The sequence below is a fragment of the Colletes gigas genome, unplaced genomic scaffold (assembly GCF_013123115.1).
Source record: "Colletes gigas isolate AHSC1104 unplaced genomic scaffold, ASM1312311v1 Colletes_gigas_Sc00005, whole genome shotgun sequence".
Lineage (NCBI taxonomy): Eukaryota > Metazoa > Arthropoda > Insecta > Hymenoptera > Colletidae > Colletes > Colletes gigas.
In genome coordinates this window covers 4817622-4843522 of record NW_025106634.1, presented here as the reverse complement: position 1 = coordinate 4843522, position 25901 = coordinate 4817622, and the positions used below count along the sequence as shown (strand labels likewise).

The 25901-nt window shown below is 47.4% G+C and overlaps 1 protein-coding gene across 1 annotated transcript in view; it reads right to left on the bottom strand.

Annotated features, from left to right (window-relative positions):
* Positions 1-25162, bottom strand: part of LOC122395445 (iroquois-class homeodomain protein IRX-6) — a 42022-nt gene extending 16860 nt beyond the window's left edge. The window contains exons 1-2 of the mRNA XM_043393032.1: positions 22682-25162; positions 1359-1853 (exon numbers count right to left, since the gene is read on the bottom strand). Coding sequence (XP_043248967.1) covers positions 1359-1853; positions 22682-22720 — 534 coding nt within the window. The 5' untranslated portion in view covers positions 22721-25162. The remainder of the gene's footprint in view (positions 1-1358; positions 1854-22681) is intronic.
* Positions 25163-25901: the final 739 nt, after the last annotated feature.

Below are 25901 nucleotides of genomic sequence, written 5' to 3'. Positions count from 1 at the left end.
ATCGTCCCCTTATCGCGACGATGAAACGCGCGACTCCGAGATAACCGAAGATCCCGCGGGCCATTTTAACTCTTTGCGGCGGAAAAATTTGAATACTTCGATCGTTGATCGTTTAAAAGTCCAAGTACGGTTTGCTATCGAATATTTTTTAATTTTGGAGCGAAACGCGAAAAGTTGATCGAGATTCGTCGCGAGAAGGTGGATGCAATAAAAATAACTTTTAAAATTGTCGAGGAACGAACGAAACACCGAAGAAGAGTGCGCTTGCGCGCGCGCGCAATGTATTACGCTGACGTTTATTACGCGGTATAACGCTCGGACGAGCCGTGATAGCATAATTAAACATAGCACGGCGAATCGGGAGGAATATGCTGTGAAGATCCGGTAGATAGAGAGCTTAGTTGGGAAATAATGCACGTGCTGCGGCGATTCTCCGCGTCGGGTTATTCATCGGTCGCCATTAATTTTGGAAATCAATTCTGTGCTCGTTCAAATTATCTGTATCGCGGTCGTTCGGAAGTAAATACACCATCAACGTTATCGTCCCGTTGCTTCGAGTCCAATGGAAAATCGGGAAATTTCACGCGTACCCGGGATCCTCCATTTTAAATTGCTACTTATCGTATCGCGGGATCGATTAGTCTCGATTTTCCTTGGTAGTACCAGCGATCTTGGAATTTTTCCAACAATGGGCGTGGCAGGATTCCTTCCATTTCCTCATCGGATATAATATTGGATGCAGTGGTCGGGGAATTTTGAAAAAATGTACTCTTACCGCGCGTTACAGTAGGTAGACTCAATTTAGTTCGAAGCTTTGATACAATAATGATTTAGAAAGGAATTTAAACAATTATCGTGCTGGTTTGCAGATATGATAACGCGATTAATTGTACCGCAACATCCGCAATGGGATAAAGGTATCGTAGAACACTGGCAACCTGAACGATCTGGATGGAATATAAAATGTAATTAATTCCGAAAGGGGTGCCCACTTGCGCGAGTAATTTATTATTCTAAATAAGAGTGCAAGATCAGCTGCTAATCTACCTCGAGGATTTTTAAATTAAGCGCAACTTGCGGTTCGTAGAAGACGAAGGGTAGCCGTCTTGCGGGTTGCAGGTCTCAAGAATCTTTGTTGCACCCTTTCTAATCGCAATTTGTCTGTTCATTTTATATTGTGACGATTCTATCACCCATACAAATTTCCTGTCTTATTTATTTGAGATATTGTTCGACAAATTCCCCAGACATTGGGGGGTAGCTCCTGTTGGGAGCAGTTCCGATGTAACCGACGAATCCACACGTGTTTTCGGAGTATTTATTTAGGTTTTAATCGATTCGATTCCGACGTGACTTACCGTAGGCGTGTAAAATGGAGCTTGTTCGGCCCCCAGGCTCGGGAAGTACGCGGCCATGCCCTCGGAGGCGGCGGCCGCGGCCGCAGCCGCATACGGCGCGCTGTACATGGATAGCGCGGCCGTCGGTAGGGCTCCGAGCCGTTGATAACCGCCGAGCAGCTCGTATTGGCAGGAGCAGACGGTCTGGCCCGTCAACGGGTCCGTGAAGATCGGTCTTCCGGTGTCGCAACACCTTCCGGTCGGCGTTGGGCCGCCGGTCGTCGGCGGCGGGTGTCCTTGGGACGGGCTGACCGAGGTGGTCGGGCTGCCTGGCGGCCGAACCACCGCGCTGGTCACCGCCATCCTCGCGTTCGACAAACCGGCAGCTACGCCCAGGGGATGATTCGTGGTTGTGCCTGCTACGCTGACCAGCGACGAACCGCTTGCACTCAGTATCGCACCGGATACCGGCGAGGCCGAGGACGACGCCAACGACGAGCTCACTGTCACAGGGCACTGAAACACGCAATCGAACGAATCCGTCAGCGCAAAACGTCGACAAACCACCGGCAACTTTGCTGAAATATAGGAAACTTTATCAACACAATTCTCACAAAGGAGCTAAAGGATTAAATGTTAATGAAAATAAATCTGGGTATAAATCGTGGGTATGCTAGTTTCCAATTGTCAAAAGCAAAGTATCGTTTTCGCAGACAATTTGAGGGGTCAACGTGTTAAGCAACGCATCGACCATTTTCATGTATCTTCTGCACCCTCGAGTTGGTCCTCGATCGCTATCCGACACGACTTATTAAAAGAACCCGCTTTCGAAGATTACACCAAAGACCGGAAGAATAAATTTGTCGAAAGGGGCCTCGGGCTTAAAAATCACGTAATACTGTGTGAACTAAATGATACAGCGTCGCGTCATCGGTGATACAACAACAGCATAACACTTGTACGGTTTTGTTCGTCGGTCTATCGTCTAAACACGAAGCACTTCTCCGGCTCGAGGTACTCCCATTACGTAATGTCAGTATAAAACGGGCGTCGAAAGAGTAGGCTAATTCGCGCGCACCGCCAAGGAGGGGAACGAGACACGCCGAGACGTTCAACAGAATTATTTTAAATAGAGGCGTACATTAACACTGTTTGCTTCAAACTCACGGCGACCACGGAACCTGAGCAAACAACCCTGGCTACGCTTATGTTCCAGGTCACCCACTCTCTCCCTCTTTGCCTTCTCGCGTTACACGTTAACTACATTCTCGGTGATGTTTTTTTTCTTTTTTTCTTCCACATCGCGGGCTTAATATTTACCTCAACCTCTCGACCCGTTCGGTCCCCCCCCCCAGATTTATGTTCGACATCGTGTTCGCGTTCAACGACGCCGGGTCGCGCCGTTAGCCGATTACAAAATCGGAAAACTCGTCGTCGATGGTGTGTTTTTGCGTTTGCGTACATTCTGCCGGTCGGACAACACGCGTTAACGTCTCACTCGGCCGGAGCTGGGTACACACCAGCGGCATTAACATAGCCAAAGTTTGCTCACGAGAAGGCTACCGACGACGCGTCGAGAATTCGCTGACGACGACCGACGTCGGAGCGCTCGCATCCACTTCGACACAACGTTTTAATCGTCACTCGGTCTCTCGTGTCGGACGGACTGCTAGGTTCCTATTTTGCTGCATCAACCGCCTCGATTCAGCTGATACGACGCTTGTAGAATTTTATTCGAATATTATTTGTATCGGTTGGTTGATCAATTTGGGAAAAGTATAGCAAACAAGGAATATATTAGAGATCCACTAATAATATGAAGACGAAAGGCTACAAGGAACAGGACGCTGTAAACTCATACACGAATAGCTAATGAAAAAAACCAAACTACGAACCTATAACCTACACAACAAAATCATAACGACCAACCATCTGCTATATGAATCTACAAGATAGAACGTCCAAAGCAAAAATACAAGATAACATCGCCTATTGCCTAGATGTCAAAAATATATTAGTACATCCTTTTTTATAAGTAAACACGCTTATTAAACGTTTACCCTAGGTGGTTTGTTTCGTCGAGAAATTTCAAGCTCGAATGCAGAGATCAACCTAAGGCACGAGTTCCCCTAAATCCTTGGAACAGACATCAGCTTTGACGGACACCTGCCGACCCGATTGTTTCCGATCCGCGAAACAATGAAACGCCTCTGTGGCACCGTTCGATCTCGATAATCGCTGGCAACGCGATTCGTCCGGCAGCTGCGCGAAAGAACCACACCCAAAGCCGACACCCCGGTGTACTTTCCCAAAAGGCAGAGCAACTGCCGGAGTCGAGCCACCAAACATCCCCCACCCCTGTTCACGGGAAAGGTAAACCGAAAATCAGGCCCGTACATAATGCAGAGGGGCGAGGGGGGGTATGGTGGGGTCCTCATTAATTCCATATCAAACAGCACGGCTAAATAGATTAGCGGGTTGAGTGGCTTTCGCGCCCCGGGCCTAAACAAACCCCCAACGAACTTCCCCGCAGGCTCCCAAGCCATCAATCCGTCCCGTCCGCATCCATCCATCCATCCATCCGTCGGTCGGCTCGTTTCGATGGCCCCCGGAACATATTGTCGAAAGCCAGCCGCGCGCATTGTGTCGCTACGAAAAACGTGACCCACCGCGCATTATGGCATCGAGAGCCGGGCGTTAATGCGTGTCCTGGACCCGTTCGCGACGCATCCAGCTCCAACTGCCTGCCGCTGGATCACTGTATGCGCAAACCTGGCCGACCACGTGCTGTTATAACCGCGGCTCGCGCGACCGTTGGCTCGATCCCGGAGGGGCAGGGTGTTCTGTGTCTCGATCGACGATAAAACTCGATAGTGCGCGCGCGCGCGCGCGAGCACCGCCCTTCGATCCTCGGATTCGGTAATGCGCGCGCGAGGATGTGTAAGCCATCGCGGCTTACACGGGCTGATATTTTAATCGCGACCGCGACCCGCCGCGATCGATCGAACAGAGTTTGTCGACAGCCTCGGTTACCGAACTCGTAGATCGATAGATCGCCGCGTACTTGAGACGGGTGCTGGGTTAGGAGAACTGATTCTTCGTTTAGGATCTCTACCAAATATGCTGAGAAAGAACTACGTTGGCCTTCGTGACGCAGAGTGGATACGTTTTGCACCGATTTTCTTCTATAGCATAGGTAGCTGTTTAGGTTTAATGGTATGCTATGTAAATGATTAATGTAATCGTGTAACCCGGTGTTTTAAAAAGTAGGGAGCGTGACCCGAGGGGAACAAAAAAATGCTTTTAAATACGTTGCTCGTGTTTTCTTGTCCCATCGCATTGTATTCAATATGTAGAACAACGAATATCAATGTAATTTTCCCAAAGGTTTTCTTTAAACGACTGTACTTGATGACATCAAAGTGTAATATTGATCCGAGTTCTGAGATATAATAAAGTTTCTTATATATTCCTCTTTTGCGAGCATTTCAATATTTATGGACGGCGTGTGCTCATGCATTAACACCACGATAATCGATGTAAATATCATATTCGTGTACCGTGCTGTATTCTTCATTGTGAAACAAACGTTATTTAAATTAGAATTCGTTTCCATACGATCACCAAAGTTAAACTGTTCCGGACACGGTCGGTGCCCTGAATGGGCGATAACCTTGGAACTCCTGCATACTTAACCCTTTTGCGACGATGGGTCACCATAGTGACCGCCCCCGAAATTATCCCTGTACACGAATGGCCATTTATAGCGGTCATCAGTGAAACCGTGCCCGTGCGAATATCTACAAATTTTTATTCGTCCAACGACTACGAATCAACTCCGTAATCCTGCTTTTGCATACGAAATCCACAAAGTAAAGAGGAGTCGATGGGAAAGTAAATAAATCGTGTACCAGCTTTGCTATCGTATTTCCCTGTTCATTTGCAATTATTTACAACACGCGCGTCGATTGATTTCTCGTTAACGTGTCGTAACTATGGATCCGTGTCGCAAGAACGACGCACGGACCATAATTGAACAGTGTCGTAAGAATCGACGCAAAACAAATTGTCACGAAGCGGTATATGCGTGTAATTAAGTTCCCTGTGCAAGGAATTCTTTCCCGATGCCGTGTACCTTTTGCAAAAACAATAATTTACGTGCTGGATACCCCTTTTAACTTCGCCGAAGTAAATGGTAACTTCTGGCTTCTACCTTTTCGGGGTCAGCGTTAATTCGAATTAGTTTCTCGTATTGAAAAGAATTCTTGGAATGGTTGAGGATCGATCCACACCCACATGGTACTTATATACAGTGACGGGGCAGTGATATTCAATGTTGAAAGGGTCGACACTGTAGGCCCTCGACTAATGATCAATATTGGTCGATGCTGGTTAACCCTCTGCGACTCGATGCGACTCTGAGAGTATTGCGTTTTGCGTTTAGCGTTACGCTATAAATTACCCCAGTAGCAGGTTAATATTCCGCGGAAAAAGTTATCGTTGGGATGGCCTGCCCATCGATACGTACAAAGTTGAATGCAATGCTCATTGCGCTATGCTCTCCGGATAGAAAAAGCCCGTATCGTGTTTCCCCGCGGGGGAACAAGGCGCGAATCCCCTAAAAACTCGTACGTACGAGCGCTGTACCGAACATGACGCGATTCCCGCGGCAAGATTCAATGCCTCTGGCCGGCGAAGGCGAGGACGAAGAAGAGGAAACGGCCGAGGAGCAACAAACGCGCGGGGCAGATGTACTCTGGCCGGCGGGCGTTCTCACCGGGAATCGTAAGATTCCACGGGTTCGCGAGAAAACCAGAGGACGGGAGGCGAGGAATGCGCTTCGGGGCTCAGGATCGGGCAAGGGGTTAAACGACGAAGCGTGTTGGCGAGTGTCCGCGGCCACGGGCCATAATTCAGTCCTAGGGCCCGGGGAAGAAGCAGCCGGGCAGTCCCTGAGTTACTCCACGCGATCGCATCGAGAGTGCTGAGGCAACCGTGCAAACCGACCCGGTCGGCAACTATATCACCCTTGGGGCACAAGGGGCCTCCGGGGCCCTGGGTCCCGTCGTCGCCTTTAAAGTAGCGTTCGGAGGCGTCGTCGGGGCCCTCTCGCGCGCTGGTAGCGGGAGATAATTATTCGTGCGCCGGGGGATCGATATATATCGAAAGCATTAGCTCGATACGCTCGCTCGTTTGTTCCTCCGTGCATGCTAATTGCCAGCCACGCGAAAACGGAAGGCGGGCCCGTCGTAGCGTACCGACCGACGCGTTACGACACGATTCACGGCTATGAGAACTGCCCCATGCACGGTTTATTAACTCGTTTACGGATTTTTTCCGTCGTTAACGCCGCTAATACCGCGCTGGCAGCACGGCAGAGCCTGCAGGGGCCTTTCTTAACCTCTTGCAGTGCAGTCGCGAGTCTGACTCGTTAGAAGTTTTTGACGACAAGTCTTATATGTATATTAAAATCAACGATTTTTATTCCTTGTACGGAGAAATTTAAACAAAATCAAATAGTACACGTTTTGAAACTTATTTAAAATTGAATTGTACGTCAAGGGGTTAAAGCTTGCTTGAATCTAGCGCTAACGCGAGGATTACTCAAAACTCATCGCGTTCCTAACGATTACCTCCATTTTGTGTAACTTATTTAAAAAATAACTCTTGACCACGACGTCTGGCATCGGTGAATCTGGTGATGGAACGAGAGACATCGTCGAAAGGGGTTTTACCGTACCGAGCGTCGAGTGACACCTTGTGTTTGCAGAAAATTCTCCTCGATTCCGCTCACGGGCAAGGCCATTGGTAGGCTCGCATACCTGTGTCCGCGGACTCCACGAAAAACCGCTACGCGTAGTACGCGCGGCGGGGCAGCGACTCGACGATGGATGATCGATGGACGTCCGATCCCGTCGGCGGAAAAAACTGGAAGTCCTCGGGTGGAAACGGTCGGGAACGGATGCCGGGGACGAGCGACTAGAAACCAGTACACCGGTCTCTCTGGGCGCGCGGTGAGCGTATCAGCCCCCGGGATACACGCGTTTTATGACGCGATTTATATGCACAATGTAACAGTCGCGTCGACGTGGGAACACGTAACAACCTCGCCGATCCGCGTTGTTCCTTTCTTCTGGACGGGTAAGAACGGTCCCCTACGCTGGAGGACATCGTCGGGGACCTGGACACGACGAAAAGGCACGCGATCGCGACGGCACATCGACCGATGGCCTTTTCCCCACCCGGCGATCGCGCGATTCCCCGACGAAATCTCGACTTTCGACCCTCACGACTCGATCTGGGAACTATCTGTTATATTCAAATTTCGACTTAAGCGTGGTTGTAATTTTTAGGGGATTGGTAGGGCAATTCGTTCAAATATATTTGGAAAAAGACTTGTTTTTAAATAGGATTACTACAGATTTATGTATGCGCCTCAGGATCTGAACTAGTGCGTACAGTAATGGTAACACGTTCACTGCCAGATGAAAACTGGACAATTTTCTGATCTTAGACTTATTTTTGTAATCTTGTTGAAATTCACAACTCTTCCCCGATCAAGTAATCTTGAATTATCTTATTCGCTATTCGAGTAAACGGGTTTGCATAAAAAAAAAAAAACAGAAATCGAAGAACGTCTTGGGAAATTGCGGTGTCGTGGCGGGACGGAAAAAGGCCGGAATAGGGAGTCGCGTCGTGGAGTCCGAGAAGGAGGATAAAGAAAGCCGAATACGCGAACCAGAAGGACCTCCGATGCGCGTTTCCACGATTTATAGATCCGAGAGAGAATCGGTTATCCTGTGGACACAGATGCGCCGGTGTTTGCACACGGAGCATTTGTCACGCGTGTCCTGGCGAGAAGAAAAGGGACCGGTCGTTTCGCTCTTTCTCTCGGTTTACGCGCGTCGATGATGCCCTCTTTGCAACGAGGCCCAGCCGAGTCAATATTGACTTCGAGCCCAGATTGATGGACTTTCCTAGCGTGTGTGTTTAGGCCTCGCGGCACTCACTTATGTTCCCACCATGGTCTCGTTAGTCCCTGTTTAGCTCGACCATCCCTCCTCTCGCCGCGTAGGATGGAATCGTTCCGAGAAACGTGAAAGATATAGTGGCGGCCGCTACGGTGGTTGCGCTGCCATAATTCCGACGGCTCGATCGAGCCGAACGAGCAACGGGGACCGTTCGGCCAGGAACGAGCGTAAACGGAGCGGACGTTAACGACGGAATTTATTTTAAGGCCGGTCGATTCGTTTCCGCCGTGAAACGAGCTACGTCCAGACATCCCCCGATAAATAGACCCTACCTGCCCGCCGCCATTTTACCGAAAATCTCGGTCGTGTTCCAAACGTGGACATCACCTGCCTGCCCAGGGACTTTGTCTAACTTCCAGTCGCCGCAAAATATTCAAAATTCATTTCGTCAATTCAGAAATTGGAGTTGGCAACCGATTAAGAAGCTTTGCAACTCGTCGATACGTACGTTATTATTATTGTTGGCTGAATTTCCCGCTTCACAAACCGAGGGATTCGACAACAATTACGAAGCAAAAACACGGACGTAATTATTGAATTGCAAATTGCACTTCGTTCTTGCGAAACCGTCGATTCAATAAACAATGCTTTCGACTCGCGCACGTGACACGAACAGTTTACTAATACTAGGTGTTTCTTAACGAGAGTTTCAAAATTACTACCTTCCTTCTTGTTTAACAATTCTTTGCACGAGTATCTGATCTGTGCGATACCTTGAACCACTTCGATCCGTTAAAGAATGTTATGCGTTATAGATAAGGCTAATTGAAGCTCGAAGATAGCCGCAAGAAGAGACCTTCTTTTAGAAGTAAATGAATTCGTTGTTCGAAACGATTGAAAAATTGCTCACGAAAATGACTAAATCACTCGTTGCATAAGAAGCTGGAACGTGTTATGTAAATACACAGGGTTCCAATGTCTGTATTATCTCTTCTCGCGGAGCTAATTGAAGGATTACAAAGAAACTCGAAGCGATTTACGAGTACTTTCTCTACTTTCTGTAAATGAACTTCTAAAGGTATACGTTCGCTGAAAGTACTACCTAGAAAATAGTGTGACAGCCTGGGCGTCGTGTCGGCGGGGTGAGAACTCGGGCAACGAGCGAGGGACTACTGCACAGGCGAGTATCGTGTCCGAGCGACCACGCGAGATCGGTTCTCACGGGGATTTCCCGGTGGTGGAGCGCTATCCAGCTAAATTAATTCGCTCGTTGCTAATCGTTACGGCTCCCTCGGTCGGTTTCGCGACATCGAGGGGGAAGGATCGAGACGTTATCGAGCCCGTGGATCGACTAGGGGCGACAATCGCGTTCGCGGCTATGGAGAGATCGTCCAGCGGGAAAAGGTTTTGCACGCGTTTCTTGACAAAAGCGAGCCAAAGGCGGATCGAGGATCGCCGTGCCGCCATCGGACACCGAAGGTTCGCCGTAAAGCGATTAACTGTGTGAGTGGCGTTATCGGAAGAGAACCGGTGACGATACAATGGCGCATCCGGCGTCATTTGCTAACGCCGTCAGCCGAACGATACCGGGTGCCTGTGTCTCTACGCATTGTCGCGCGATACTTTCGTCCTCGTCGGCATAATCGTATTCTCCGCGGTGTATACGGACCCCCCGTACGCCTCTATTCTATTTATTAAACATACACAGGAACGTGGGGCCTCGCCACGTATTAACGCGATACCGCTTATCGCGTCGAAGAGTTACTTTGTAATCGCGAAGCAGCGTGTTAGATGTTGCGGTACGGTTGCGAGGCGAGAAACAAAACTCCTCGTGCCCTCTTCTTCCCGCGAACGGTCATTGATTCTTTACGGCCACACGGAGCTAAGCAAAGGGACAATTACGTAAAAGTAACTCGACCTTTCGAGGATTTCGTTCGTGTTAAAAGTGTCCGTTTATTTATATTAATTCTACAATAGAACGTCAGAGTTAGAGACTCGTAACGTCGCCCCGTCCAGTCGTAAATAACATTTTGCAACACGGGAATATTCTTAGAACGCTCCCCACCTTTATTTTTGTACCGTGAGTGTTTAGTCTCGCGAATGTTTGGTTTCCTTCGTTAGCCATACCGTATCATACCGAGAACTCCGATTGGTTATACTTGTGAGAAATAGAATCCTGACAAGTTGGCTATCCCTGACACGAAGGCGTGTGAACCCTTGAGAGCACGTCGCTGTCAAGGTATCCTCTTGAGATTACATAAATAGGAACCACAGAGTTGCCCCAAATAATCCTACAATTTTACCAATGTATGGTTTGGACTTTGCTCCGCCTTGTTAACACCTTTTTCGAGCAATGGCGCAGTTTTCGAACGGGCAATAATTTACCAATTATAACGTAATCGCTCGAGGAAACAACATGGCGTTGCGAAGGAACGCAATTGGTTTCAGAACAATGGCAGAAGACTATCGGTTAGTAACTGAACGCTCTGAAACGAATATTTTTCTGGGACATCTTAATTATGTAGCTATACAACCTTTTTAATATTCCGTTTCTTTAATGGAAAAGCGCTTTCAACGAACAGGTGTCCAAGAAAAGGAAAGTTGAAACGCAAGGTGGACAAGATCAAAAGATGACCCGAAATCGATCTCTTCTTCCAACAAAATTGAATCCGCCATATTTCATATAAAGAGATAACCGATTCTTTTTTTATTTTGTATTATTCGAGCAAAAGGCTTCGAGAAAATGTGTGCAAAAGCATTTGCTTCTACTCGTAAAAATGACGAAGATTTTAACAATTTTGCACACGCTTTTCTGAAAACCTTATTTTTTTATTTCGGCTCCCGCGATATCTCCGTATCTAGTAAGCCGATTTACTTCAAATTTGGAGGGAATCTTCAGCAAACGTGTCTCTCTTGCACGAATTATGAATTTTAAAAAATATCGATTTCAACAATTTTTTTTAATATACTAAAACATTCCCCTTTTGGGAACTTGGAAGCTCGTTCAATTTTCGTTATTCTTACCCGAAAAAAATACTGTATATGCTCGAAATATCAGAGAATGTATGCGCGGAATCCCAATACGAAACGGTCTTACGGTTTTCCTTTCGAAAAATAACAAAGCCCGGACCGGAATACCACCTCGTGGTTCGAACAATCGAAAGGCTACGGTGGACCGCGCAGCGCCGGGAGTCGAAAATTCTTCGGGGCTCGCGACGGTCTAAAAATGGCGAACAATGGGAATCGGCGAGCTCCAGCGGGACACGTCGGTGTTCGATCAGTTTTTACCTACCGAAAGAAGTCTCGTTCCGTGCATTCTCGTCGCTTGCGGGACGGGTCGCGGCAGACTGAACACGTCGATGCAAATTCAACGGAAGGCGAGAGAATGCAAAGTCAAGGGGGGTAAGGGGGGAGGGAGGGACTGCAGGGATCTCGGTGTAATCGGTGTTCGAAGCATTCGGGGAAAGGCGAGACGACGGCGATCTCTGATCGTTCGCGCGGCTGCCGAGATAATTTATTGAAATTGTCGTTTACCGGGAGTCGTTACTATTTTACCAGCGGACGGAGGCACACGTTCTCGCGTAACGGTAGTGGTGCAAGGGTTCAGGCCGCGAATGCCTAATCTTTCTCACGGTATAAATCATTGGTTCGCGGGCACCGCGATGTGTACGCCTGGCGCAATAAATTCACCGCTCGCTTGTAAACGGACCATTACGAATTCGGTGTCCCGTGACTTTCCTGATCCGGCTGCTTTCCGTGCTCCCCGGTGTCTTTTCGATCCCGACTCGAGCATTAGGCCCCTGGCCACGGCAACATTTTGTCCACAATCGCGTACCGCACTTCGTTGAATCGAAAACATAGTCGCGAGCGTCGCACTGTAACTTTTCGAAACGTTTCAAAATCAGCAGAGCCACAACGTCCGACGAACAGCACAAACGTAGAATTCTACAGAAACGCAAACAATAATGTGTATTCGACGCGGTACGTTACATTATGATGCACCGAATATCAAGTTTGTACAACCTTGTGTAGTTCCCGGAATACAAACGTTGTCGAATTAATACGATCGGTGATGAAATTTTAAGTTCGCGAGTCGTTAGCTTGCTAATTATTGCACAACTTGACCCCGCGTACCTTTAGCCGGCGGTCGGACGATGCCCAATATGTAGTGGAATACACGATTTAAATACAATAGTTCGCGCATCCACGTTGTGGATTCAAAGTCGTGAATTATAATTCACAATCGACAATACTTCTGTACGAAAAGAAAACAATCCGTAAATCCGTGTTAAATACACGCAAAGTATAATAAAGTCTGCGCGAAATGTTAGCTCGGTAAACATGGTTTAATCGCGAGAGCCCATATATACAATGTTGCATGTGTTTGGAAATGAAGTTAATTTCTCGACATCTAATCTCGCGATTCTGCGTACCGGTATCAACATCGAAACTGAACCGGAAGTGGAGGTTGCAGGCTCCGTGCAAACTAATCGTGCCCGATAAAGAAGCAGCGATTCATCAACAGCGACAATTGGTAACTTGTGTCGAAACGTAATCGGAGTGCCGGAAGTCCCGACTCGCAACAATGTTCCTGCCGCCTGACGCGAAGCTCCTTGAACGGCCTGCGGAGTGCAACTCTCGCCTCTGCACGGTGAACGTTCGAGAAAAATTTTTAGATACGCAGGTTACATTCATTAACAACCAAAGAGTCGTAAAAAAACAGTTTTATTGGCTACGTAAGTTAGCGAAAAAAGATATCAAAATGTAGAGGAGATAAAATCGAAGTAAGAAGCAGGAGTTTAAGATTCGAAGAAGAGACACTGTATCGTTGGAGGAATGTTCGAAGTAAGAAAACGAAGAAGTCGTGGAAGACAAGAAACATAGAAACGGCGGAGAAGCATCTAAGCAATGTAATAGAATCTGCAACTTTAACAGATTAAGGGAAGCAAAGTATAATAAAAGATATCGGTACATTAATACGATAACGCGACTAGTTTACTTAAGCAGGATAGAAGAGAATGTTTATATTAGCTATCTGGCTGAGGGCTATTAACAAGAGCTGGATGCAGAAATCTCGACGAGGGAAATAAATTTCGATTAGGGGAAAGGGATAGGAAGCGTAACTTCTTGTAGATTACAAATTGGTTCGTTAAAGCATCTGATAGATGATTACCAAAGTATTCGAAAGAAGCGAGGCAAGAGAGGAAAACGATGGTAGATAGCAGACCGGACGAAAAGGTAAAAGGATGGTTAATGGCGATAGCGGAGAAGTAGGAGATAATATGATAGAGACCAAAGATAGATTACGACGGAAGCTGTGTTACGTTACTTTATCCGAGGCATTTTATTTCACTTTACTGTTAAGATACCTTCGGGGCATCGCGGAGAAGCGAAGAGTAAGCAAATTGTAAACAAATTTTATTTCTGTTTGTTGTAACTTTGTATTTGTAAATAATTTGAAACTGTCGCTGTATCAAGGAAGAATTTTACCGTAGAATTCCGTGGTGAATTTTAAATGTTGCCGCGAAGTTGCAGGGTGATCTACTACCATTTCAATATGGCGGTCGGAGTAATCGCGCGTCGCGAGGAACACCCGGGTGAATGAATTCGAAGAAACGTAGAAAAGAGGAGGCCACGGGAGGTGGTCGAAAAAAAGGAAGAAGAGGGGTTCTAAAAACGAGAAGTGGCCCCTAAAAACGAAGCGGCGAAAGGGGTGGCGAGAAAAAGGTCGGGAAAGAGGAGCAAAAAGAAAATGGGCCGCAAAACGCGAGCGCGCCCGGTGAATGAATAGAAGTCCGTAGGACGGGAGGGGAAAAAAGGGGGGCTGTAAAGGGCAGGTGGAGGGGGGGAGGGGGGCAGCGATCGGAAGGAACAAGAGACACCGGACGAGGAAAGAGAGAACGCAGGCGTTCGAGTGAATGAATGCAACGGCCAAGAGGATCGAAGACAGAGGCCACTGGTTGGATCGCGATCGTGCAAGAGAGCGAGGAGCGGAGGATCTGAGTCAGCTCGATTGGATCGAGTAGCGCCGAGTCAGCGGGCAGAAACAGCGCTGAATGTTGCCCCGCGAACTACTTCCGGAGATCGTATCTATATGCCAACGTGTATCGTGCCCGCGGTGTCATCGCGCTGCCAGCTTGCAATAATATGGCCATTCATAATTTTTACGCGGTGCAGCCCCGTCATTCAGGTGGCCCGTTCGAACATTCCGATTCGCGGGAACGCGAACGAATTCGCCACGACGAATTACGCAGCGATTACACGAATTCCGTTTCTCGGCGCCGTAAAATGGCCCCGCGAACGGTTACGAGTCGCGAAACTTATTTAACGTTTAAAAAAGAGATCGTCTTTTCGGCTCTGAACAGTCGTGACCCACTCAAATGTTTACGCGGTCAGGTTGTGCAGGTTCTCCCCCAAAAACCGTAAGAGCTCGTAAATTTTCTAATAACGTTCTTTTAACATTCCGAAAACGGAAAAATTCCCGATAAAACGTTGCATTTCCATATATTGAAAACACATGTTTATTCATATCACATTTTATTGCATTTCGTATATCTTTCACCTGACGTGTATCGTCGTTACAATTACCTTTATCTTGCGGCAGGCCTCTGAAAGCATCGTTTTTCAAACTTTACTCGTCACCGAATAATTTTCGTTTCGAGTGGTATTTACTCTCTTGCGGCTACCGGGGGTTTTAAAATGCGTATTTTATATCGAAAGAAAACGAGATAAAAATGAATATGCGATACGGGTGATTTCGGAAAGAGATAATGAATTTCTTAATTGTCTCGATATTGTCGAGTGTTTTCTATAAATCAAACTTTGGAAAATATCGTTTATCTCTGATAGGCATTTATAAAATGGTTACGTTCGACATAAATTCCGATTCGAAGTGCCAGGTTCGCGCGATATACACGGTGCCCCGCGAAACAAGTCCAGCAGTCGTTACTGGGAAGAGATACAAGACAAAAATCGAACGGCAGGCTCGATTATCGGCATCGAGGCTCGCACGTACACGCGCTCCTTCCACCGGACGTTATCTTTAATTGCTTTAATTCCCTTGCAGGAGACTCGCGACCCCGCAATCTTAAAGTCTAGTGGAACGCGTAACCAATCGCCGACGGCGATATCGTGGTATCATAAGGGTGACACGTCTGCGATCGATCGGTCGATTTCTCGATCCTGTCGCTGCCTCGAGTGACCTTTCTAACGATCACGAATGTTCTTGCACAAAAGTCGGTTTCGAATCGCAACGATTAGAATCAGGATCGCCCAATGTATTTTTACAGTTTCGATGAAATATCAAATATTTTTTTACAAATTTTTACCACCATTACCACCTTTTTAATCACCACTACTTTTCATGGATGTTTGTACGTCGCCTCGACTAGCGGTATAATTATTGGATAACGGTTTGCGGGCCATTTTGGACACGTTTCGGAGCAGATGGCAAGGAATAATCTTCGTATCTAAAAATTACGTTATCCAACGTATAAATATTATTACAACCAATTGGATTGTTATATACGTATCGAGGAAATTCATTTCTGTTGATTCGCGGCGACGAAAATGGCGTGAATATGCTGTCCGGGTATATCCTGCCACCTGTTCGCGAACGGATAATATAAAACTGTAAGAAGCCGAGGAGCACAAGTATAAACTGTTTGATGTAAATTGGATAATATAATAAAGAACATTTAACGATGTCGTGCAAATTTAAAAAGACAAAAACGTAGCATATTATTGGAAGTCACGTAACAGTCGCGTTTAGAAAAACACTTAAAAAAAAAGAAAAAGATTAATTGACAAATGTTCGCGTTACATATTCATCTTGCTGTATTTTATCGTATTCCAGTAATCGTCGTTAAATTCTTACGACTATTTACGACATTATTATTGTAGTTCTTTTAACGTATTTAAAAGTCGTTCGTAAGAAGTTCGTAAAATTTTAAGTAACACGCTACTGTCGTTAGGGACGCTATAAAATATTCGAACGCTATCGAATATTTCCATTTGCAGTATTATAATTTTAATAAACATCGAGGACATCTTTAGATATGCCGAATTGACGTAACCAGTCGGCGCGTTGAGTCGTTCAACGCGAACGAATCGAGGATTCTCGACTAATAAAAATCTAGTGAGAAGTCACGTGATAGATTCGAACGATCGAGAAGATTTTCCAAAAAAAAATCGTTTTGGAATCGAATGGTCCTGGTCGCGATACTACGTGGCGGGCATAACAAGTTCGGCGTACGCTCCAAAAATACGCGACACGACGGATTAAGAAAGAGAGATACGGCCCGACGCGGACGAAGGAAGGATCGTTAGCTCAATTAGATTGAGCGACACAGATTAGCGATATGAATTCGTCGCGTTCTAAATTTAATATACGCCCGTCGTCGCGACGGTCCTTCTCGGACCGAGTTCTCAATTTTTCAAGCTAGAATTAAGACGCGATCCAATTTTACACCTCGAAGAAATATGTTCGGTGCAGCGGATCCTCGACGGATCGGTATTGTTGGTACGAGAGATATTTGCGCGTCGCGGATCCTATAACTGTCAAGGGAACATCGTCGACGAATCAAGGAAATTTTCCGTATTAAGGGAATAAATTTTTCCGCTGACTCGTCGCGACGGATCGAGAAATTTTACGCTCTGAAATTAGTCGGAGCGTTGTCTAGTGTGGCCAGACACCGTCTGCGAAGGGCTATAATCGTGAAGTCTTTACGCCACGGTAAAAATAAAACGCAGTAACTATTTGCCTTAAAAAATTTCCTTCTCCAGACAATTGGAATTTAATTTAAAATAAACGAACCTGCCACGGATATAATATAAAAATAAGATAAGCGGTTCCACGGATAAAGTATGTTTTCTGCTAAGAAAATTTTCGTGAACAAAGTACACGGTTTAAACCCGATATGTGAGATTATTATTAATCTCTGTCGTCTAGTTGAACTCTCGAAAGCGTCCGAACGCGATGGAGCATCGGTGGTACGGTTTTCCACGCGACGATGAAGAAGCAAAACTCACGGTTCTCGCGAGACGTCAGACGGGAGATCGAAATTAAGAACGCGCACGGCGAAAGCCGATGTCGAACACACCTGTAACGCGCTTAACGATTATTAATGATAAGTTTACACGGTCCGCGTGTCGCGCGTATTTACGACCGGCGGTTTCATCGTCGCTGAGCGCAACGACTCGTTACATCATCGTCGAGAAGCAAAATGCCAAGCGGTTTCGCGATCTCCGTGCAATAAGACATCCGCGAACAAACAATTAATAACTTATTGTCTATCGGTACGGACGTGCCAAAGAAATACATATTTCTATACGGTGCTTAAAGTAGGCTTCACGGACGTTGGAACGAAGCACGCGTCTTATCGCCGGTTTTTAGCCGGGCTATGATATAATTACGATAACGAGTGTCACCACTCTTCGAGAAAGTGGCGATGATTCAACCGCCCCCTCATCCTCCTGCCCCCCGTTGTGCTCGGAAATTGAATCCTGCGATTACGGTGACCAACGACAGTTCACGTAATAAATGATGCACAGTGCGTTACAGAGATCAGCGTTTAAGGTTGACGGGCTACGCAATTCGAAAGAAAAGTGTGTCAACGATAATACAACAACCGTGACTAAAGTGCTTACTTGTTTGTTTAAGTCTGTTATAAATGGAGTAATGCTCATAGATAATAGTCCATTAATTTTTATCGTCGCTTTAACAATATGATACGCGCGAAAGCGATCCACTCTGTCCCAGCTACTTTGGAAGACATTTGCTGCTCGTTACCGAACACTCGATAATCGCGTGAAATATTGTATATCCGCCTGGACACGAAAAACGTCGTTCGTGACAATTTACAGAAATAACAGCCTTCGAACGTGCACCGAGCATGGTGGAATTTTAAGTTGCTTTTGGGGGCGCTTTGAATTTATTTTTAGGGAGAATTGAAACAAATGAAAGGCATGAGATCCGTTCGAGAAACAACTGCTCCGAATAGATGGAAAAATCTGCGAATATTCAGCTTCTGCCATTCCCCCGACCTTCGATTCACGCCTTCATCGGGGGACGAGCAACTTGTTAAGGCGCTGCCTCGCAGCTTGAGCGATCTCCATACAATGCGGCCCAGCGAAAATTCCCAAATCCAAGCACCTACGCGTCAAAGCGACGAAACTCGGTGGAACGCCTTGCTCTTTCGTTTCACCTTGAGACCGGCTCGCTAAAAAGATGTTCCGATTCCCGAAACGAACGTGTCGCGAAAAATCGACAACCGCGAGCCGAAAACCTGTCGTTCGTTGAACGAACCGCGTAATGGCGTCGATTGAACGGGCAACGTTAGGCGCGAGACGGGGCAAAAAGTGGCGTTCGAATCGCCATTTCGGAGTAGACGCGATACGGAGGCGCGAACCGAACGCGTACAGATTATGCGTGTCCGTGTGTCGGTGTGCCGGGGCAAAAAGCTCGTTGATGGTAAGACGAGATAATTATTCTAGCGAGCGCAAGCTCTTCGATCATTTCGGAACGTTGCTTTAGGCGTGGCAACACATGTTCTCAGCCTCGGCGCTATGCACACCGCATAGGTATGCGGCGTACACCTATATGCAACATGTCAGGACACGTGGTACCGAATCTCTCAGGCTTGCCAACGGCTATCCATTCTCGCAACGGACAAGATCCCACGCTACAAATTATCCGTTGCGGTCGCAACACCCAAAACGAACCGGTGGCGCTACGCTGCCTCGCGATTTTCACGGATAAACCGCCGTATACTCTGAACGAAAAGGGCATCCGCCCCAAAATAAACGTCTGGAACCACCACTGTTGCTATTTAAAAAAAAATCCATGCATTCGATACGACGCTGAATAAAAAAATATTTCACGTTGTTGAGTCTAGAGTAGGTGTATCTATAAGATTTTTATTAATTTCTTTCGTGAACTAGATTTAGAATAATAAACCAACACATTAAAAATCTATACGAGGGTAATTAACTGGTCATAGCCTAGGCGCTACATGGAGATTGAACAGTATTTCTTAATCTTTAATCTCGACGTTTGGGCCCTCCTCGAGAGATAAATATACTCATAAATTAAGTGAAAATTTCGAGAAAAAAAAAAGAAGCTAAAGGCCCTCGATACATTCCAGTTCCGCCAGGCATTAGTCTCGAAATTATATGTACGAAGGAAAACACATATTTCAAGTTGTACGTAAGTCACTACGATTTTATCGAGCACCGTTATAATAGGTTGAATTCGTTCCGAACTGAAATGCACGAGTGGAATTCGGTTTCCCCATCATATTAAGTACATTAACATGATTAAAATAGTGCGACATATATACTCGAGTTTATTAGTCACACGATAGAACGTTCGATAGACGGATTTAACCGCGACAGTAATTGCGTTTTACATATTTTAAAAATGGACGCGTTAAAACTAGGGAACCATTTCTAACGGTCGTATTAATTGCCCCGCTAATATCGAAATTAATTTATTTCGATACTTACCCTAGGTCATTGCGTACTAGTACCTAGAAGTCTACTCGTTTCCACCGCAAGGAATTTGAAAAAATCATCGAACGTTGGCCCAGACCGGAGATCGGTTCGCGTTTCCTTTCAAAATAAATTATTTTAGAAAGTTAAAAAGAGCGTTACGGGCTCGCGTGACCAATAAATACGTTTCAAAGCCTCGAAAGAGTGGCGAACTGTGGAGGCAGCCTCGCGCGCAATTTCATTAACGGCCACTTCGCAGGAAATCAAGCAACGGTCGTAAGTCGAAGGAGCGAAGAAAGGAGAGTTCCCTCGACAGCTCGTAAAAGCGCATCCCGAGACGACAGGAGCGACGATATCGCGAACAGTCGCGGAGTATATGAACGATCCTTGCACCGGTTTAGACCCGACACATGCGAAATCGCTCACCAGAAGGAACAGATAGACGCAAATAGGCGAGGCTTTCGACCGCTGAATACATTTGACTTTCAAACGATTGAAATTATATCCGGATTCATACATCTACCCGGCCGGACGGGCAACGACCATAGCCGGACGACAATCTCGAAGCGTGTATCAGACGGTTCTTTTAATGTCCACCGTCTAAAGGTGAAATATGCGTGTACTTGTCACCGATATTTCAATGCGTTTTACTTTTTCCTACGCTGACCACTGCGATCTATATGGTTTGCACACGTGTGTCGTTCCCGTTTTCGTCCTCGAACCCGCTCGCGCGGTTTCCGCTCAATTTGTAACCGCGTTTTTCTCGCGCCCCCCACCCCCTCTCCACCGACCGGGAATTTAGCAAATTTTATTTCCGGACAAACGAACGTTCGTAAAACAGAATCCTGGTAATGAATTTTTTAAACCCCGGATTTTCGACGCAATTTTAAATCGGGCTCGACCAAGCGGTAATACGTTTCGAGGCGAATTGTAAATATTATAAATCGCCAAGTTGGTATTAGAAAAAAGTTTTAGCGCGTTAGCACGTGTCCGACTCGTGAGTCATGTTCTAATGTTTTGTTATTCCTTTTCAACAATTACCGTCCATTTAAAAAAAAAAATTGTTTTCGACAATTTCGTTGCACTTTGAGTATTCTTGATTTTTCAGAGCCTTTGTGGTATCTCGTAATGACATAACTATGTTAGTTTTCTAGATTACTCCGTTAATTCATCCACCCTATGTAATTTAATGAATATCGTTACGAAAGAAAAAATTAGCTTTTACAGCGAACGAGACAAACGAGTCGAATCGCTGACAGTTTTCTCTGTTGCACTAAAATCGTGCCTGGGTAATTGGTTCTGTAGACGACATCGGTGAAAAGTTTTCGAGAGGAACGTGAAAATTATTACTATTAGCGTTGTTACTCTTAATGAAAGCGTGGAGACAGGTTCTGTCATCAACTGTCAGCTCCTGACACTACCATTTAGCGAGAAGTGCACGATGGAAAGAAACGATAGGTCACTTTCTGTAGTACTTTTATACGTTGATGCTTCGAATCAAGATACCCGGTTACCTCTGTCAGCACTTAACATTTTATTCTTCCAATTAAAGAGTTCCACGGAACATGAAATACTGGCTATTTTTTTTTTTTTTTCTAACGCTTTCCCCGAGAGTCTACCACTGAAATATACTGTCAATTACCGCAAGTTCCATTTTCCTAATACGTCAGCTATCGAAACGATTATTAGATTCAGGAACGGACGAGAAAATATTTTTTTTTCGAGTCTTTATACGATCTTAACCGCGTAGAACGATAAAAGAGAGGTCTAGTGTCTTGTCAAGTGATTTGGTACGGTGCTTTTACTTTAGTGGCTTGAGTAGCGCCGAACACTTTACCCAACGGGACCCTAATTCCTAGGCCTCTTAATTCTAGTGCCTACCTATCGGTGCCTATTAACCCTAGAACATCACACTTAATTTTTAGGTACGGTGCCATCGCTCTAACAAACCTAATTACACGTACTCCAATATTGTCTGTTACGTTACAAGATATCGAAAGTAAAACGCTCGTACACAGAAATTTAAACCCAAAGTTATGGTTTTTATTCTGTGATATTGTAAACCAAATGATTTGACATTTTTAGCGTTTATTTATTTTGTACAAACGGTGCAAGCCTATTAGAATTCTCGGCTCGTTTGGCATTTTTACTCATTTTTTGTTTCTCGTTATTGCACGACATTTTGGAGTACATATTTTCGTCGACAGATTTGTTCAATTTTAAAAACAACAGAGGAATATGCGATTGTAACTAAATCACCCTGTCGAAATAGCACAAGTATAGCTTCCAGGGGCGGATTTACCACGAAGTTAACGAAGCTTCCAACTTTGGAGCCCAGGACCTCCAAATTTCTTGACTTTTAATTTAACTTTCATCTATCCAGAAATGTCTTTACAGCTCTCAGACTCTGTATACTTTTTACGTATTTCCCTGTTCGATTTCCCCGCGTTCGAATGCCTAACTTTTGGCAGCGAATATCAAAGAAGTTACCACTTAGGTAGTCTAATGGTTAAGCCAATAATAGCGTAATATAAACGCAAGACTTTTCCTCCTTCGCTCTCGAACAAGAAAACAAACTCAAAGTACAAGACGCAAAAACACAATTTCAGGCGAAAGATATTCGACGCTAAGAATAGGAGAAAAATATTTAAGAAAAGTGACTTCCTCGGAGTATTAATCTAAATCTGCCACAGATAGCTTCCACGCAACGCAGAAAGCTCTACGCGTCGTTTAGAACGAATGTGAGTTTGGTTTTTCCCAAAAGCAGCCGATCGATTTCAGTCGAAGCGTTGATCGATCGTCATCGAGAGTACATCCATCAGCGGAGTGATCGTGTCACGCGTCCGTGGATCATACAGGCGAAAAATCGTGGCGAGGACTCACCTGTAGATTTGGCGATCCTCGAAAAGAGAACTGTGACATGATGTGTCGGCCACTCAGGGCCGTGATGGTCGGGCGCCGCTACGCGATCATCGTTTCAGACCGTGGCATCCGTGTTACAGTCTCACCGAGTCACTCGTAAGATATACCAGGGCACTTTTCCTTTCCGTTTCGCCTTTTCTTTTTTTTTTGTCACTGGCGGCACCGCAGGGGAATAAAAAAAAAAAGCGATCGCCGTCGACGAACCCCTTTTTAGTCACAAACGAACGGGTCGAGAATGGACGCGAAATAGGAAATATTTTTTCTCACTCGCGTTTATCGCACTGTCTGCTGACCGACTGTACTCGACCCTGAACGCAGACTCCGGTCGTATACACTCGCACTGTCACAGACGCGGGCACAAAGGCTGGGGGACCAGTTTTCCGATCTCCGACCGCAACGTGGTTGCCCCGGACGACACCGTCCGCTCCGGAGGATTCGCTAGCGATGACAACCGTACGTCAACGACGCGAACAAACGGATCGTCACAGAGGCTGAATCTCGTCGCAGGTATCGGGCGACGGTCAGATATAGTGCAGAACTAATTACACGGGCACCACGGTAATGCGTGTGGCGTAATGCGGAGCCGGTGGATGATTTTCTCGGGGGCCTAACCCGCGGCGTTGATCCGATCGACGCGCCAGCTATGATCGGTCGCGACTATCCTCCGAATCGTCGTTTCTTTTCGACGGAATCCAGTCCTCCGTTCGGCGGATAGGAAGGCGGAGGTGCGACGAGGAGGGCCAGATACGGCGAGAGTGGAAACGAGAAAGCTAGACGGGATAGAGGGAGGAGCGAGCGAGAGGAAGCTCGAGAGGGACGAACGGCCGGCGTGAGACGCGAGACAGAGAGGGAACGAGCGGTAGGTCGAGAACTCGAGCGATGGTGACGGAGAGGCTCGTGAAAAAGGAAAGGCGAGGACTTGTCGCGCGCACCGCTTCCTTTTTCTTTCCTTCTTTTTTTCTTTTTGTCCGTTTTATTTTTTTCTCTCCCTCGGCGTCCGGAGTCCTTCCACCCCTTTTGTTTCTCTGGTCCTTAGGAATCGGAGATCCGTCGATCGCGATCTTCTCGGCTCGCGGACACGCGGAGCCCCCGCGGATCGTGGGCACTCTTTAAACAAGCAACCACAAACTGGCACGGTTCACGCGTGTTCGACGCCTCGGCGCTTCTGTCTTCGTCCTCTGGCCGATCCGCGCGCGTGTACGTCCACATGTATGCGTATGTTCTCACTCGTGTTTAGAGGGGGGCACGAGAAGGAGAGCGCGCGTCCATGCGACGACTCTTCCCCTCTCCCTTTCAAACTTGCCGAAGACTTCTTTTGCGCGCGCTACGAGGGGGCAGTCCGATCGAGCGCGATACTCTCCGTTTGTCCGACGACACGGTTTACCGATCCACACGCGCACTATTGCCGACGGTCGAAAATTTTAATCGTCGGTCACCGCACACGGGAGCGAGGAACGTACGAGCCGTGGGTACGCGAGTGTCGCGAGTACCGCGAGTGCCGCGTACCTCCAAGGACCGAACAACGCGATCCGAGTCCGTAAGTTCTGGTATCCTCGTTCCGCGAGATGACGGTTGATCGCGGTGTAGGAGGAGGCAGCGGTACAGTGACGGTGGCGCTGGCGATAACGATGGTAGTGTGCCGCCGGTGGTGGTGGTAGTGACGAGAAACGGTCGGCTCGACGGTGGTGGTGGCAGAGTCGTCGCCGTAGTTCTTTTCCTTCCATGGAAAGGGGGACGATTTTTGCGAGATGGTTTGCCCTCGGCGAGACGGGTGGGAGGGTCCAGGCTGGCACGCCGCGCGTTGTGGTGGGGGTGCTGGTGCCACCTCTGCTCGGTGGCTGAGGATGCCACTACCGGCACCTTGGTACCCGCGCGAATTCGTAACCGCGGCTCCCGCTATGTGTGCAGCAGGCCGAGCGTGTTCCGTGTAGTTCTCTTCTCCCGAGTCAGCTTGGCATCTTCGTAGATCGAGCACGGAGCCGTACGCCGGCGGTTAGCGTCGGCAAACGCGACAATAAAATATGGTGAGTCGCCCGTGGGGCCAGCTAACGCGCTCCCTGCCTACCCCCTCCCCGTCGACAGGACTCTTCCGTCTCTTTCGCTCCTTTTCCACTTTCCGTTTCGCCGTCGCTCTCTTTCGCGACGCGTACCGATCTCTTCTTCTCGCTCAGCCGTACGCTCCTCGTCCCTCGTGACGCCCCACCGTCGCCGCTTTCTTCCCTCTTCGTTCGACGTTCGTTTCGTGGAGGGGATGGGTGCTCGACCCGGAGGGGCGCAACCGGCCGAGATGCTGCCGTTGCCCGCGTGTTGGCACTGGTGGGGTCAAGGGAGAGGTAGGTCGCGCTAGGAGGGGCGAGAAGAGGAGGCAGAAACTACACGACAATTTTAGTTCGATAGATCCCGAAGTTTAGCCTCGGCGGCGCTGCTTTACTTGCCGCTGACTTCTTCCCGGTAGTTTGTTCGCTGCCCTCTCTCCCGTTGCTGTTCGCCTCTCCACCTCTTTCTTGGACACGACCGCACACTCTGACGTCCCCCCACCACCGCTCCATACACACCCCCCCGCCCCCGTTCCTTTCCCACTCGTCCTCTCTCGCTCTCTTATCCTCCTCCTCCTTCGCCGCGACGATTGTCAACTACTTCGTACCTCTCGCTGTCCCTCTGCCCCCACCTCCCGAGATCCTCCTCCTTGCTCAGCGCACAACGCGACACTTGACTACGCAACCTTTCTCTCTTGCACCGCCGTATTATTATCCTCTTTCTCGCTCCGATTTTCACCGTTCAAACGTCTTTCTCGCTTGAAACGCACGATCACCTACCGATCACCTCCCTATCGCGCGATTACGCGGGAGGAACGCGTACGCGTCGAACGCACCGACGATACGCGGCTCTCCCATCGCGCGACTCGCCAACGATCCTCATCGGTTTCGAGAGGTCGCCGATCGCGAACTGATTCTCTCGCCTCTCGGGATCGAACGTAACGATCGATTCGGAGCGTCGGCCGTCGAGATCGTGGACCGATTGACCGGTGGCGCGCGATTCCGGCAACGTGCCGACGATCACTAACAATATACAAGTTGACAACAGCGAGCGACGGATACGGCGACGACAACGACTTCGGCCGTGGCGTCGCGAAAGTGTGTTTTGCGCAGTTCTTTCAAGGGAACTCGCCTCCTCGCGCTTA